Source organism: Idiotropiscis lumnitzeri, chromosome 10 (assembly GCF_059441095.1).
Source record: "Idiotropiscis lumnitzeri isolate Australia: NSW breed Sydney's pygmy pipehorse chromosome 10, RoL_Ilum_1.0, whole genome shotgun sequence".
Classification (NCBI taxonomy): Eukaryota; Metazoa; Chordata; class Actinopteri; order Syngnathiformes; family Syngnathidae; genus Idiotropiscis; species Idiotropiscis lumnitzeri.
Window position 1 is genome coordinate 8,977,556 of NC_142400.1, and position 12,883 is coordinate 8,990,438.

The 12,883-nt window shown below is 41.4% G+C and overlaps 2 protein-coding genes across 4 annotated transcripts; one reads left to right on the forward strand and one right to left on the reverse strand.

The window, feature by feature from the left end:
* Nucleotides 1-357: 357 nt before the first annotated feature.
* Nucleotides 358-5,881, reverse strand: LOC148329025 (meckelin-like). Of its 3 annotated transcripts, XM_088306207.1 has the most exons (14): nucleotides 5,420-5,875; nucleotides 4,564-4,662; nucleotides 4,362-4,460; nucleotides 3,860-3,946; nucleotides 3,067-3,166; nucleotides 2,839-2,978; nucleotides 2,607-2,747; nucleotides 2,391-2,468; nucleotides 2,201-2,317; nucleotides 1,442-1,558; nucleotides 1,266-1,373; nucleotides 1,076-1,178; nucleotides 865-1,007; nucleotides 358-797 (listed from the first exon to the last, which is right to left on the reverse strand). In XM_088306207.1, exons 1-14 carry the CDS (start codon nucleotides 5,528-5,530, stop codon nucleotides 717-719), a joined length of 1,524 nt encoding a protein of 507 aa, XP_088162333.1. In that variant the 5' UTR covers nucleotides 5,531-5,875; the 3' UTR covers nucleotides 358-716. The 3 variants fall into 3 exon arrangements, with proteins under 3 accessions (XP_088162333.1, XP_088162332.1, XP_088162331.1); XM_088306206.1 differs by having other exon boundaries at nucleotides 1,076-1,373; nucleotides 2,607-2,717; nucleotides 5,420-5,881; XM_088306205.1 differs by having other exon boundaries at nucleotides 1,076-1,373; nucleotides 5,420-5,880.
* Nucleotides 5,882-10,646: 4,765 nt separating this feature from the next.
* rbm12ba (RNA binding motif protein 12Ba) lies at nucleotides 10,647-12,848 on the forward strand. The gene is made up of 2 exons (XM_088307118.1): nucleotides 10,647-10,782; nucleotides 10,895-12,848. The coding sequence occupies exons 1-2, from the start codon at nucleotides 10,770-10,772 to the stop codon at nucleotides 12,616-12,618; spliced, it is 1,737 nt and encodes a 578-aa protein (XP_088163244.1). The 5' UTR covers nucleotides 10,647-10,769; the 3' UTR covers nucleotides 12,619-12,848.
* The last annotated feature ends 35 nt before the right edge of the window (nucleotides 12,849-12,883 follow it).

Genomic DNA, 12,883 nt, shown 5'->3' on the forward strand with positions numbered 1-12,883 from the left:
CAGCCAGAATAAGCATCAGCTCTCCATCACTCTGAACAGAATAAGTGGCGTACAAAAAAAATAAAAACATTAAAAAAAAAACACAATTATTTGTAGGAAATGAAAGCAGCAGTAGAGGACTAGCTAGTACATGGACCTGTTTTGGCTTTGGCCATCTATTCTGGAATTTAAATGTTCTCCACATGCCTGCATGAGTTTCCTCCCACGTTCCAAAAACATGTATGTTGGCTTCAATGAAGACTCCAAACTGTCCTTAGATATGATATGAGTGTGAATGGTTGTTTGTCCATATGTGCCCTGTGGTCGTTGGTCTGCTTTATACAAATGATCCTGTTCATTGAAAATAAAGAACAATGGTTGGTGTTTACCAGTGTTTATTCTTACCATTAAAAAAGAGATGCAACAAAATGATCGGTAAAAGCCAAACCAATCCAATAAATCCTATACATTGTGCGAGGCGGAATGCATAACATTTGTATAAATTGTGATATTATTTTAAAAGTGGGATGTGGGGATGTTGAGCATAAAATCTTATAATACAATAAAATACAATTCATCATTATTTCTAGAGCACTTTCACAACAGCTGCAGCTATAACAAAACGCTTTACAGAACATTTAACATAAAATAACAGTAACGCAACAGAACGCACAACATAAAATATTGACAATAATACGATGGACAACATTAACATTTTCAATAATCTTCCTGGGAAATCACATCAGAAATCGCTCATCCACCTGAGTCTTGTAGGCAATGTTCTTCCTCCCAACATTAATGCGAATCTTTCGAAATATCTGTTGGCAAGTCATCGATTTATACATCAGTATCCTTCTTCACACATTAGATGCATTCAATACTAACCATTTGTTCGATGTATGTAAGCAGTCCTGCGAGGACAAAGTTCTGCCATGCAAAGTCAACAACGCAGAAGAACAACATGTCAAACATCAGCAGTGTGCTCTCATGGCCATGAAAAAGGACATCACTGAAACTGTGGGCTTCATCTGCGGGGACAAACAAGTCAGGCACGCATCAACAAACATAAATATCCGTTCAAACCCAATTTTTATACCATTATAAAAAATGCTCTTCTCAATTGGTTCAAGGAACTCCATGCCCATGACACTCTCCAATGCTAATTTATCCCTCACGTAATAGTCCATGTCAGGATGTGCCTGAGGGAACAAAAATATCATGAGATGAACCAATACGCATGATATCTCAACGTAAAACAATAATATCGACATTAGTGCGCCACAAACGTGATCTATGACCGATCCAAGGAAGTGGTTCATGGTGTGGTAGGCCCGGATATTTTGTTCCCACTGCTTGGCTGAGTGCGGGTCGATGAGTCGCGCCGATCCGTATCTCTGGACATGAACGACAGTGATGGATTCCAGTTTTCTTGACAACATTCCCAGGGGAGACGGGTACAAACCCTGGAAAAGGACTCCCGTATCTTGTCATACTGGGAGCGCAGCCGTGTGGAAAGGGCCACTTGGAAAGTCTGCATGTCTGTACTGGGAAGAAGACCTCTTTGGCCACACAGTGACTCCTTCACACAGCAAAAAAATGGACGCAGTTTTAATGTCACTTGAGTTTTTATGTCGGTTAAGTTTTGCTCTAATTAATGGCATGGTCAAAATGATTTTAGTATGAGCTGATGTTAATTTTCAAGCGCCTTAATGGTGAATTTTGGCCAAGCCTTATTGGCTCTCTGTGCTTGCACCGCAGTGACAGGAATATGGAGATAAATTCTTAGACCAGCTCTAGTTATTTGTATTTACAAATAAATATTTTTACTATTATTATTATTTTTTGTGCAGATTTATGAGATTAATAAACAGAGGCGATGGTGGCATTTTCAGGAAGTTTTTTGTTATTGCGTAATTTTTGCGTGCATATTGACAAAATAATTCTAGGGGTAATTTATGCGGTTTATTGCCATTAGATTATTTATTACTTGTTAATTTAACTTGTTTCATTTTTCCGTAACTTTTAGTTGATCTTGCTGATCAGGTCAGTCACTCAGTGGGAGAAAAAAACCTACAAAAAATGTCGAACGTTAATGTAGGTTGTGTAGATTTGTGAGTTTAATAAAGCGTGGAGATAGGTCTTAGGTGACCAGAAAGTTTGTTTTTTTTTAGCCTTGAAGATTTGAGCGATAAAAAGCTCTAAAGTCGCTAAGTGGACTCACCGCTTCTCTCCTCAAATTATTGCTCATTTCCTCCATGTTTATGTCGGCGTGACCATGCACGGAGCGCCCGTGGATGTAGTAGCCAAAACATCGCTGAGGTAAGAGCAGCACGGAAATCTGCAAAGACAAAACACACCGAAGTGAAACTTAACAGACAGGCAAATATTGAAAATACAGAACTGCAACTCACATTGCTGATCGAGCAGAGATCCGCAAATTGACGAATTTTGTCATCCACGCAAATCTCGTAAAAGGCAGTGAATATGACCTGAGTAGACATGGTGAATCCTTTTTATAACAATATTTAAATTGACTGAATTGAACCTGTATTTTGTTTTCATGTTTCCATATGACCACAAACACGCGACATGCTTTCACTCTTAAAATGAGAAATTAAACTGAAAACCTGCAGAAGGCCAATGCAAAGCCACAGTGTTGCTGCCAGACCATAGCGCAGAACTGCGCTGAATGAAGATGTGTCCACCTGTGAAGCGGACTTGGATGGTGGCCAGGGCTCCTTGAGTGTGAATTCAGAGAAACCCAACACCTAGATGGTGTTAGGATACAATTTGAAATGAACAAAAAAAGGACGCATGCGTGAAAGTAGTAGGCGTGTGTGTGTGTGGAGTGGGAAGTACTTCAAGGAAGAAGAGCACAGCCATGATCTGAAAAGTTGGTCTGATCTTGCGGATGGTTTGGATCTTGTTCCACTCTTTCGCCACAAAGTAGGTCCTCCAAATGCTGACGGGTAAAAGGTCACGTTTTTGCTGACCACTGGCTGAAAAAGAAAAAGTGCACACAGTGAGCATAGCGTAGAGGAATAAAAAACTGTATTAGCAACAAAGACAAAAGCAAAAGGTTTATACCTGTGACCGTACGGCTAGCGGTGGTTCGAGGCCTCTCCCAGTCAATGAAAAAAATATCCACAGACAACTGCACTATTAGCTTGTGGAGGAACTGCACTGCCTTTAAGGACACAATTTTTTTTAAAACATGCTGTGGAGCAACCCCTGCTCAAGAAATTTTATTGATCAAGTTGTGTTGACAAATTTAGACCCTAGCTGTATTTTATTGTTAAAAAAATCTGGAAAAAGTCATGCACACTCAGTTGAAATCTCTTTGGGATGAACATTACAAGATGAAGGTTTTAAAGTCAGATTTGAAGATGCTGAGTCAATTGTATTACGAGTTTTTAATGACATCCTCCTGTCTTAAGTGAGTCTTGTTTTGTTGGACAAGATTGCAGCGTTGACTACGGTGGACCACAGTATTCTATCGGCTCATTTGCAGCACCAAGTGGGCGTCAGTGGTCGTGCGCTTGAGTGGTTTAGATCCTATTTTGCAGGCGAGACTTTTTGTGTCAGCCTTGAGTCCCACTCTTTATTACATCTAGGCTGGATAACTGCAATGCAGTTTGTTTTGGAGTCAGCCAGCCAGCTGCAGCTCGCTTCCTAAATGGAGTTTATAGGAAGGAGCACATAACGGCGTTCTGGCCTTCTTTATACCCCCCTAATCCGGGTTAAACCTGGACCCGCGGGGAATGGAAACTTCACAGCATACCGCTTTCATCACCTTTGACCCCTAATGGGGACATGAACCCGATTTGACACATGCGCATCATCCAGCAGCATTAATCATCAACTTTTGCAGTTGACTCACCTTGAGCGCAAAAGCACAAATGACATACGTCACAAAATGCTTTTCCTGACTGGGTGGTGGCAGTTCTACAGACACTTGCTGCTGGGCCTAAAAAAAATATAACAAAGCCCAAATCGTAAATTAAAAATTAGATCAAACAAAAATCCATCCATCCGGTTTCTACAGTGCTTGTCGTTGTGGGTCAGAGGTGGGCTACACACTGGACTCGTCGACAGTCACCGGTCACTTTCAACAAACAAACATTTGCACTGACATTTACACCTGTTGAAAATGTAGGCAAATCTTTTTGCTCAATAATGAGCCAATTACTCATACTGACATTGGTACTAAGGATGTCAAATGTCAGATTTTTGTATTTAATAATAAATTGGTAATTCATTCTCATTTGCATGTTTTTCAACTAAAATATATCTAATATATGCATTTTTTAATTTTACTGATGTTTAGTTTATAAGTCACAATAAATCAAGAATTTATTTCCCACGATTAAAATCAAGCCAACCTTGGACAGCATAAGCCAGTAGACTCCCGTTGCGAGAGTAACAAGGACGCAAACATTGGCCAGATCTCCAGCGTAGAACAAGAGAAACATGAATATAATCTAATAAGAATGACAAAGGGATGAAAGGAGAACATGAGATGATGACTTTATCATCAGGTTTCACATCATCAACTGGAAAATTGTGACATCGCGCAAGTTTTACCCTCAAGTCGATGGCCGCTGAGGCGACCCTCCTCTTCCAGCTGATTGTCTTCAGCAGCGACAAAAACACAACCAGACCAGCCAACACACCCAGAGCAGTCTGTGAAACACAACCAAGTGTATCAGGGTCAGGAAATCACTCCAATATCTTTCCACCTTTGTATACTGAAGACATTTAGGTTTGAAATCAAAACACAAATATGAGACTAAAGTCGCGAATTCCAGTTGGTATTTGTGAATAACTTCTATTATTTGGTGGCATAACCATTCCTTGCAATAACTGCCTGACAGAGGGGCCGGACCAGGAGCAGATGGAAGGAGTGTTTTGGTAACCTCACCTCATCGGAGGAAAAAAAATACATTTAATTTTAAATGAAAGTGAACAAAAGCATTAAAACATTATATATGTCTTTGAAAAACCACAGTATTTAGAAAATAAAACATTATCAAGGTTTATTCATTTCATTTTTTTCAAGTTTGGCGGGCCAGATTAAAACACTTAACGGGCCGCATGTGGCCCCCGGGCCGTAGTTTGCCCACACCTGCTCTAACGTCCGCTGATTGATTTATCGCAAACAGACATCTTTCTCTGCGGTCTCTTTGGTCGGGCATCGACAGTTGCAAGAGGCTGTTGCGACCCGCCTGCTCACGTGACCTCACCGTAGGAGAAATAGTCACTTTTTGTACCAGTCAAATTGTACTTGAACTGTCTCCTTGCATGCAAGTGAAGTGATTTTCCTCTCTCTTGTCTACTAAAGGGTTAACATAATTTGACAGCTTAATCAAAACAAATATATATATTGGCCATTTTTAGATTGTCGTGCCACTTGGTACAAAATGACACTGTGTCTACTCACATCTATAATGTGGGCCTTGTATCTCACCACATCCTCCACTGTGATCTTCTGCAAGAGAAAAAAAAAACTCCACCAAGTGAGCAAGTCACTGTCACCCCACTTTTTTATCATGACGTCATATACAAGATTGACTTACAGAATCAAATGGATTGCTGACATTCGGGTTCGATGGTGCATCCATTTTGGAATGAAACAATATCCGCTATTTAATCGGCAACATTAGTGCACCTGTGCACTATTGCAGTTTGCGTGTTGTTAGTCTGATGAGCATCAAAGGCATGCATATTAAAGTCACTCTACATCATACAGTATCAACGTGGCGCTGTGATGCTTCACGATTCGCGGTTAACAGTTAATGTACTGTCATGTTAGCGCTACAATTACAACCAGGATTGTATTACAATGTAATAACCAATCATAATAAACGTTTTCACGTACTAATTGTATCTAGATAAAGATAAGCATAGTTTAATTCTGGGGAAGTTAGGATAAAATGCAGCTTTATTCAATTTTTTTTTTTTAAATATATGTTTATTGTGGATTTGCTTATAATAGGCAAACTTATATGCAATTGTTTTTGTGTCATGTCCAAAAATAAAAAGCTAAAAAAAATGACATTGCTTGATTGTTGTAAATTGTTGTGAATATTATGAAAACAATTTCGGTCAGAAGACTTTATTGTTTATGACAGCGTTAATAGCATTTTATATCACAAGGCTTTATTTTTAAAATGATGAGATGGGGGAGGTGATGTCACAAGGTTTGCTAGTGGTGACGTGTCAGGATTAAATACAGGACAAACACAAAATATTACAGTAATTAAAGTGCTCAGTTAGAACAGCTGAGAAAGACTTTCTGAGATTCCGCTAGTATGCGATTGCGTGATAATTATTCGACAAAGAAAAACGGATTCTTGAAAAAGACATGAAATCAAATAAGAAGCTAAAGTCATTATTTTTTTGTCGATTCTCCGACATCCAGATCATGGCAATCAGCAAAAGTTTGAATCGAGGTACCTGAACTGTTTTGGACTCGTCCTTCTGCCTCTTGCAGAATCACAGCAAGAAAGTATTTGGCATTCCTCGTTTCACGGAAGGTCAAGTGGGGATTAAATGTTCAATAAAAAAATTACATAATGTTAGAAATTGTCATTAATATATAACAAGTTATGTTAAAGGGCTTTTTTTTGTTTATGATGGAATAAAAAACAAACACTGCCACAAGTCTTTGTTGTTTATGTGATGAGATGAATAACTAATTGTTATGTCGGGTAAGTACTCGAAATACTGTAGTGGTTTCAGTGTTGAGTTAGAATGACTGAGGATGGGTGAGATGATTAGAGCGGAAGTGACAAACCCTGGAGAAGGCACTGGTATGTGATGACTATTGTTATGCAGATTAATACGGGTATCATTGAATGGAAACTCTATGAGATAAGATTTTGCATGAATGACGGGTCCATCTCTACGAAATTTTATTCTGATCACTTGCTGATGTCAAGAGGAGTCCCCCAAAATGCCTTAAGTGCTTGCTCCCCCGATTCGGCGTCTGCCTTCTTATAGGGAGCGGTATGAATGTTCAAACTCTCTTATTAGACATGCAATGAAAACATCTTTTGATCTCTAGCAAAACCCTTCAGGCCAGGGGTGGCCAAACCTTTTGATTGGTGGGCCACAAAGGGTTCTAATATTTGACAGAGGGGCCGGACCAGGAGCAGATGGATGGAGTGTTTTGGTAACCTCACCTCATCTGAGAAATAAAATACATTTAATTTTAAATGAAAGTGAACAAAAGTATTACAACAAAATATCTGAGTTTGACACACCGGAGTATTTAGCAAATAAAACATTAACAGAGTTTATTCATTTAATTTTTCTCAAGTTTGCCGGGCCGGATTAAAACGTTTAACGGGCCTCATGTGGCCCCCGGGCCGTAGTTTGTCCACGCCTGCTTTAGGCGGCTGAGTCGCCCCACCGTGTCTCCCCCAGAGCCCAAGGGTCAACACGTCACACGCAAGACTCCCTCTACTTTCTTGAGAACGACTCTAAGCGATTTACAACCCACAATGGAATGTCTGCCATCCAACTAGCCTTTGTGGAGCCAACACCTCGCAGACCTTAGCACAGCCTTCAGATACTTTAATTTAATCAACCCCTACTCTCTTCATTGTTAAGTGAAGAGAACTAAAGCCATATCAAAATTAGTCGATGGTAAAATATACCTCACGCTGCACTTAGCAAGGACGGTCTTGTGAACTCACCAAGTAGTTGTCTTCTAAAGAACGTTCTTCCTTAGAAGGCAAATCTCTGTCAATCAGAAAGGCTGTGCACTTGTTCATTTCCGCCCTGACTGTTTTCATGATAGCAGCATGAAATGCATCTTGGGATATTTTTCTAGCCAAGCTTTCACTACTCGTAGCAGGCTGATAAGAACAACAGTCGGGTATTCCGTGCGTTCTTGGTTTATTTGTACTTTCAATTGGAACAGTACTTGGGACGCGACTGATGATGTTTTAGACGATCACAAAGATGTAAGAATGGACAAGAACGCAAATTAAGAAACGGCTATTGTGTATGTTGTGAGGGGCAGGCACCACGGAACGGAGAGAAGACAACTGCTCCGACGATAAGGTGGTCACCATGACGACAGACAAACCGCTTCAATTGGAGAAAGGCTAGAAAAGTGATTTAGTGCTATTTTGACGTACTTATATACACGTCATGTGGACAATTGAAGGAAGCCTTGCGATAACGAGATTAAAATCTCCAGGTTCTTGCCGAGCCATTAGTCAAGACGCACCAGTCCCTTTTTTCTGCTGCTTCTCTCTTCCTCCCCGTCAAAATGAGCAAAGCCAGGGCTTTCTTTTGCATTAATGAAAGAGACATGTCGTTGAGGGATGGATTAATTTAAGATAGAACCAACGGTTTAGAGTTCTTGTTCTGACCTTGTGGTAGGCTATCATGTCGGAACTTGTAAAATTTGGTACAGTGCCAATTGGGGTGGACGTGAAGCTCAGGGTTGATGAATTCAATAATAAAGCATTGAACGACTTTTGAAAGAACTGCTGCTCCCATCTCAAGTGTTTGCTTTGCCAGTTCCCTTTTTCAGACTGTTTGGAGAGGAGCATATCGTGGAAAGTACCTAAACTCCCACCTAGAATGCTCAGCATACAGCAAGCAGGCATGTCAGGATTTGCCCGGACATGCTAATCTTGGTTCACACATTAACAATTCTGGGAAAAGAACATAGCCAGCCACCTGCACCCAGGTCAAGCCAACCGAACAAACTCCACTCTAAATAAACATGAAAGGGGTACAGATGTGGGCAGGATAAACAACAACTGTGACCAGAATAAACATACCTTTGATACTGTTGTGATATGACCTTTTACTTGTAAACCTGTATCGATTTCTGTATTGATCGTATAATATTGTGATCTAACCTAACAGGAAGAAACAGAAAAACGAGCAAACTGTCTCTGCTTTATGCAATAGTTTCCCGGTAGTGGATAGAAAGAAATTGTACTTTTATTTATTAATAGATGTGGGAAGTGGAATTGTCAACGCAGCAATTATTCACATAACCACTACAAAAGTCCCTACAAGTACTGTACACTGCTGCATTGAGAAAATACAACAGGAAACTTTTGTGAATGTAAACAACAAAAGGCAGAGGAAAATGTGGCATGTGTGGTTGTTGGTTGTGCCGATCAGGGTTTAGTATGCTTCCCAATTCCAAAAATCCATGAGTGAGATCTGCCGATACCGTTAGCATGGATTCACTGTATATTGCTCAATTTATATTAAGTGCTATTGGCTACATGCTTTGAAAAAAAAAGGAACCATGTAAAAACGGAAATTTACCAGCTTTTACGTAATCTTTAGCAGTGTGACACAATTGGGATTCTCAACAAACTAAAAAAAGCATAAAGTCAAACAAAATACCATAAAAGTTCCCCAAGGTAGACGTTTGTTTGCATTGGCAGTTGCTTCCCACCCCCACAGTGTGAAGAAAGGGGGGAGGGGATGATACACCGCATGCAGTATGGTCTCATGGCTTCAGGCTGATAAGTGTGAAAAAAACGTGCGGTGGGCTTTGGGCTTCGATCAACATTGCTGATCTACGTACTTCCCAACGAAAATCGGTAGCCCATGATCAATCAAGCCAGGGCCGCACCTGACCAAATTGGGGCCCAAAGCTAAATTTCTTTTGCAGGACCCCCAACAGCCGTTTTCCATGCCCCATCGATGGGGGTGGGGGTGGTCGCTGGGGGGATTCTGATGGAAATTTGAACGACGATAATAGTGAGTTGCTTGTTGCTAGGGGCGAACAGACATTTACATGTCACAAAAATAGTTTGCTTATGTAGGGGGGGGTATAGTTTTGGTTGACAAGTGAAGTGCTTTTCGGAGTGTACGCGCATGACATGCAATGCTCGCGTGATCGATGATATCGCAATGTATCCTGTCACAAAAAATGGGGCCTTCTACGGAAGATTGGGAATTACGTACAGTGCATGATCTGTGTTTAGACAGGGACGGCCTTGATTGGAGGATTGTTTTTTTGTTTTTTAAAGAGCATAGTGGCCCCTAACATGAAATTGTTGCAGCACATGAACGAGTGCTGAGTTTGACGTTTCCCAGCTAGAAAAAAAAGACCAGCTAAACTAAAAACATAATTAGTGAGCTACAATTAAATTTAGTAATAACAAGGACTGATAATTATAACAGAGTGCTGGTAAGGTCCTGAGTGGTAGAAGGTAAAAGCTACACCCCATAAATTAAGTCGAGTCAAGTTTACAAACTGTGATGGGCTCAGAGCCCGGTTAGGGATTGGTCGGAGTGTTTGGGTGGAACAAACCATTTTTGATTTAGGGGCCTTGTTTGTAATTGTAATTTGGTTGTTAAAATATTCCGTTTTAACAAAGTGTTGATTGTTAATACATTTCTCAATCTTGTTTAAGAAGGACATACTTTAAAATAATCTCTTGAGTTGTTGGTACCTGGGATTCAATTTAGGAGTACATGAACCCCCCCCTCCCCTCCAAACGTTGTATAATAAATTATTGCACCCATTACTACAGGGTATTTAAAAAAATCTCTTAATATTCATAATATTGTACTATTTATTTAATTGACTTCAGACAGAAAAATACGTTTACCCTCTCTGTAGAATGGGTGAAGGTTTTCATCCTCCTGCCGTTGATTTGATGGGCGCTGAAGAAATGTGCGTGACGTAAGACGTTGCTCAACCAATCACCGTGGACCAAGGGAAAGGCGGGATTTGAGTGCAAGCGGAGGCTACATTCGCAGTCACGTTCGCCCGCCTCACCACTCTTGGCTCAACTACGATGGGGAAGAGCGGTCAGTAACTCTCCAGCCTAAATGAGTTATTAGTTCTTAACCCCCCCCCAACCAGCCTACCCTTTCCCCTCGCGCTTTTGACTCATGTATTTTTCCTGCCTTCTTGTTTAAGGGCGAGGGATGAAGGAAAAAATGGCGAGCATCGTGAGGTTAAAGGGACTCGACGTGAACGCGAGCTCCGAGGACATCCGGGACTTTTTCCCCCGTTTGCACATCCCGGTGCGTGGAGTCTGGATCTGGATCCTGGGAGGACCGCAACGTGAGGCCTTCATAGCCTTCAAGTCACAAAGCGAGGCTCGACGAGCTGTGCGCTACAGCGGGCGTTCCCTGAAAGGCTCCAAGGTGATTATACGCATGAGTAGCGTTTCAGAACTGGAACATAAACTAACATACTATAAGGATAAGAAGAAACATCCCTCTAGTGAATCGCTGCCATGCGTAGAAGAAAAGGCCCCGGCGCCTCGAGTCGTTCATTTTCCGACTTCTCCACCTCGTGATCCACGAGCTGCGGCAACGTGTTCTCCCTTGATTTTATCACCACCCGTGTCAAGTGGAGAGCTGCAGACTTTCGAAAATCCACTTGAGCGCAAATTACACTCAAATATGATTCCTAATGGCTGCCTACAGAGTCTTGATAAGCCATGTGATCCCAGGAAACCCCCCATTGTTAATGGGTGTCCACAGATGCGCGACAGGCCATGTGATCCCAGAACAATTCCTGTTACCAGCGGGAGCCCACAAACGTGTGATGAATTACCTGAGGTCAGAATTTCATCTATCGTTCGTGGTGATTTTCTGCAGACGTCTGACCAGTCACACTCCCCGCGAAAATCTAAACCTCTTGTTCAGAGTCAGGGTGAACTGACATGTGACAAGTCAGTTAATTCTACAACTTTTTCTCCTCCTGGTGAGTGCGTAGAGAATTCTGATCAGCCACAGACGTCTGACCCTTTACAGAACGCATTTATTTTGGGTATTCGTACGGTGCTGGAAAGTCTCCAGTCCTATCAAAGTGACCAACAGGTGGTTTTGCCGAAATATGACAGACAAGAGGAAAGCAGCACAATTATACCAGAGGCACAGACGTCAGTCCCGGGCTATGTGAGGCTGTTTGGACTGCCAGCCTCGATCACAAAAGCGGACATTAGTTCTTTCTTCAAAGGGCTGAAGGTAGGGGAGGTCGTCGCCAACATGAAGTTGGAACACCGTCACGTGTGCCTCGTCAAGTTTGATGACAAGCAAGACTCTGTTGATGCGTTGGAGTTCAGCAACCAGTACATGGGACGTTTTTGTGTGGAAGTACGAAAAGCCACAGAGATGATGTGGAACATAGCGTTGGAAGAATGTGAAAACGCTTGCCGTAAGGACGTAAGGAACTCTCTGACAGATACGGCCAACCGCAAACATATACTCAGGTTGGAGGAAAAACACGATCTTCCCAAAAAGGCCAGAGTACATCGTCCATGTGAAGAGTATATTGTCAAAGTCTGCAATCTTCCTCTATTGACAACTAAAACTGAATTAAGGCAAATATTTGAATGTCGAGAAATAGAAAACTCAAAAATACAACACCTACTTGACAAAAATGGCGACAGAACGGATACAGCCTTTCTAATTTTTAACCAGATGACAGACTGCGAGCATGCAATGAGTCGTGATGGCTGGCTCGTTGGCTCAGGCCACATTAAAGTGTCCACAATAAGCAAAGATGAAATGATGGGAATGAAAAGGAAAAATGACTGGCCTCAGAACAGCTGGAAGAGGAAATCCCACATAAGAAATGAGATGCTGGAAAAGAAGCTGGGTGCTGAAGCAAAAACGCATGTGTTAGTTTAAACATGCCTGGAAAAAAAAAAAATCAAGTTCTCACACAAATAGTCCCAACAGACGATGGCAAGGCTTCTTGCATGGATGGCCATGGTGCAGTTCAAATCCTTGAAACTTGTTTCCATGGCCCATAAACTCATCCAAGACTTATCGGAAGAAAACGCAACTGAAGTGCATAACTCCTTGACCTGCTTTAAAAGAGCAGCTACACATCCAAAGACTAAAGATTTTACGTGTGTGTTTGTCATTACTAAAACAACTGTTTTCTAGGTCT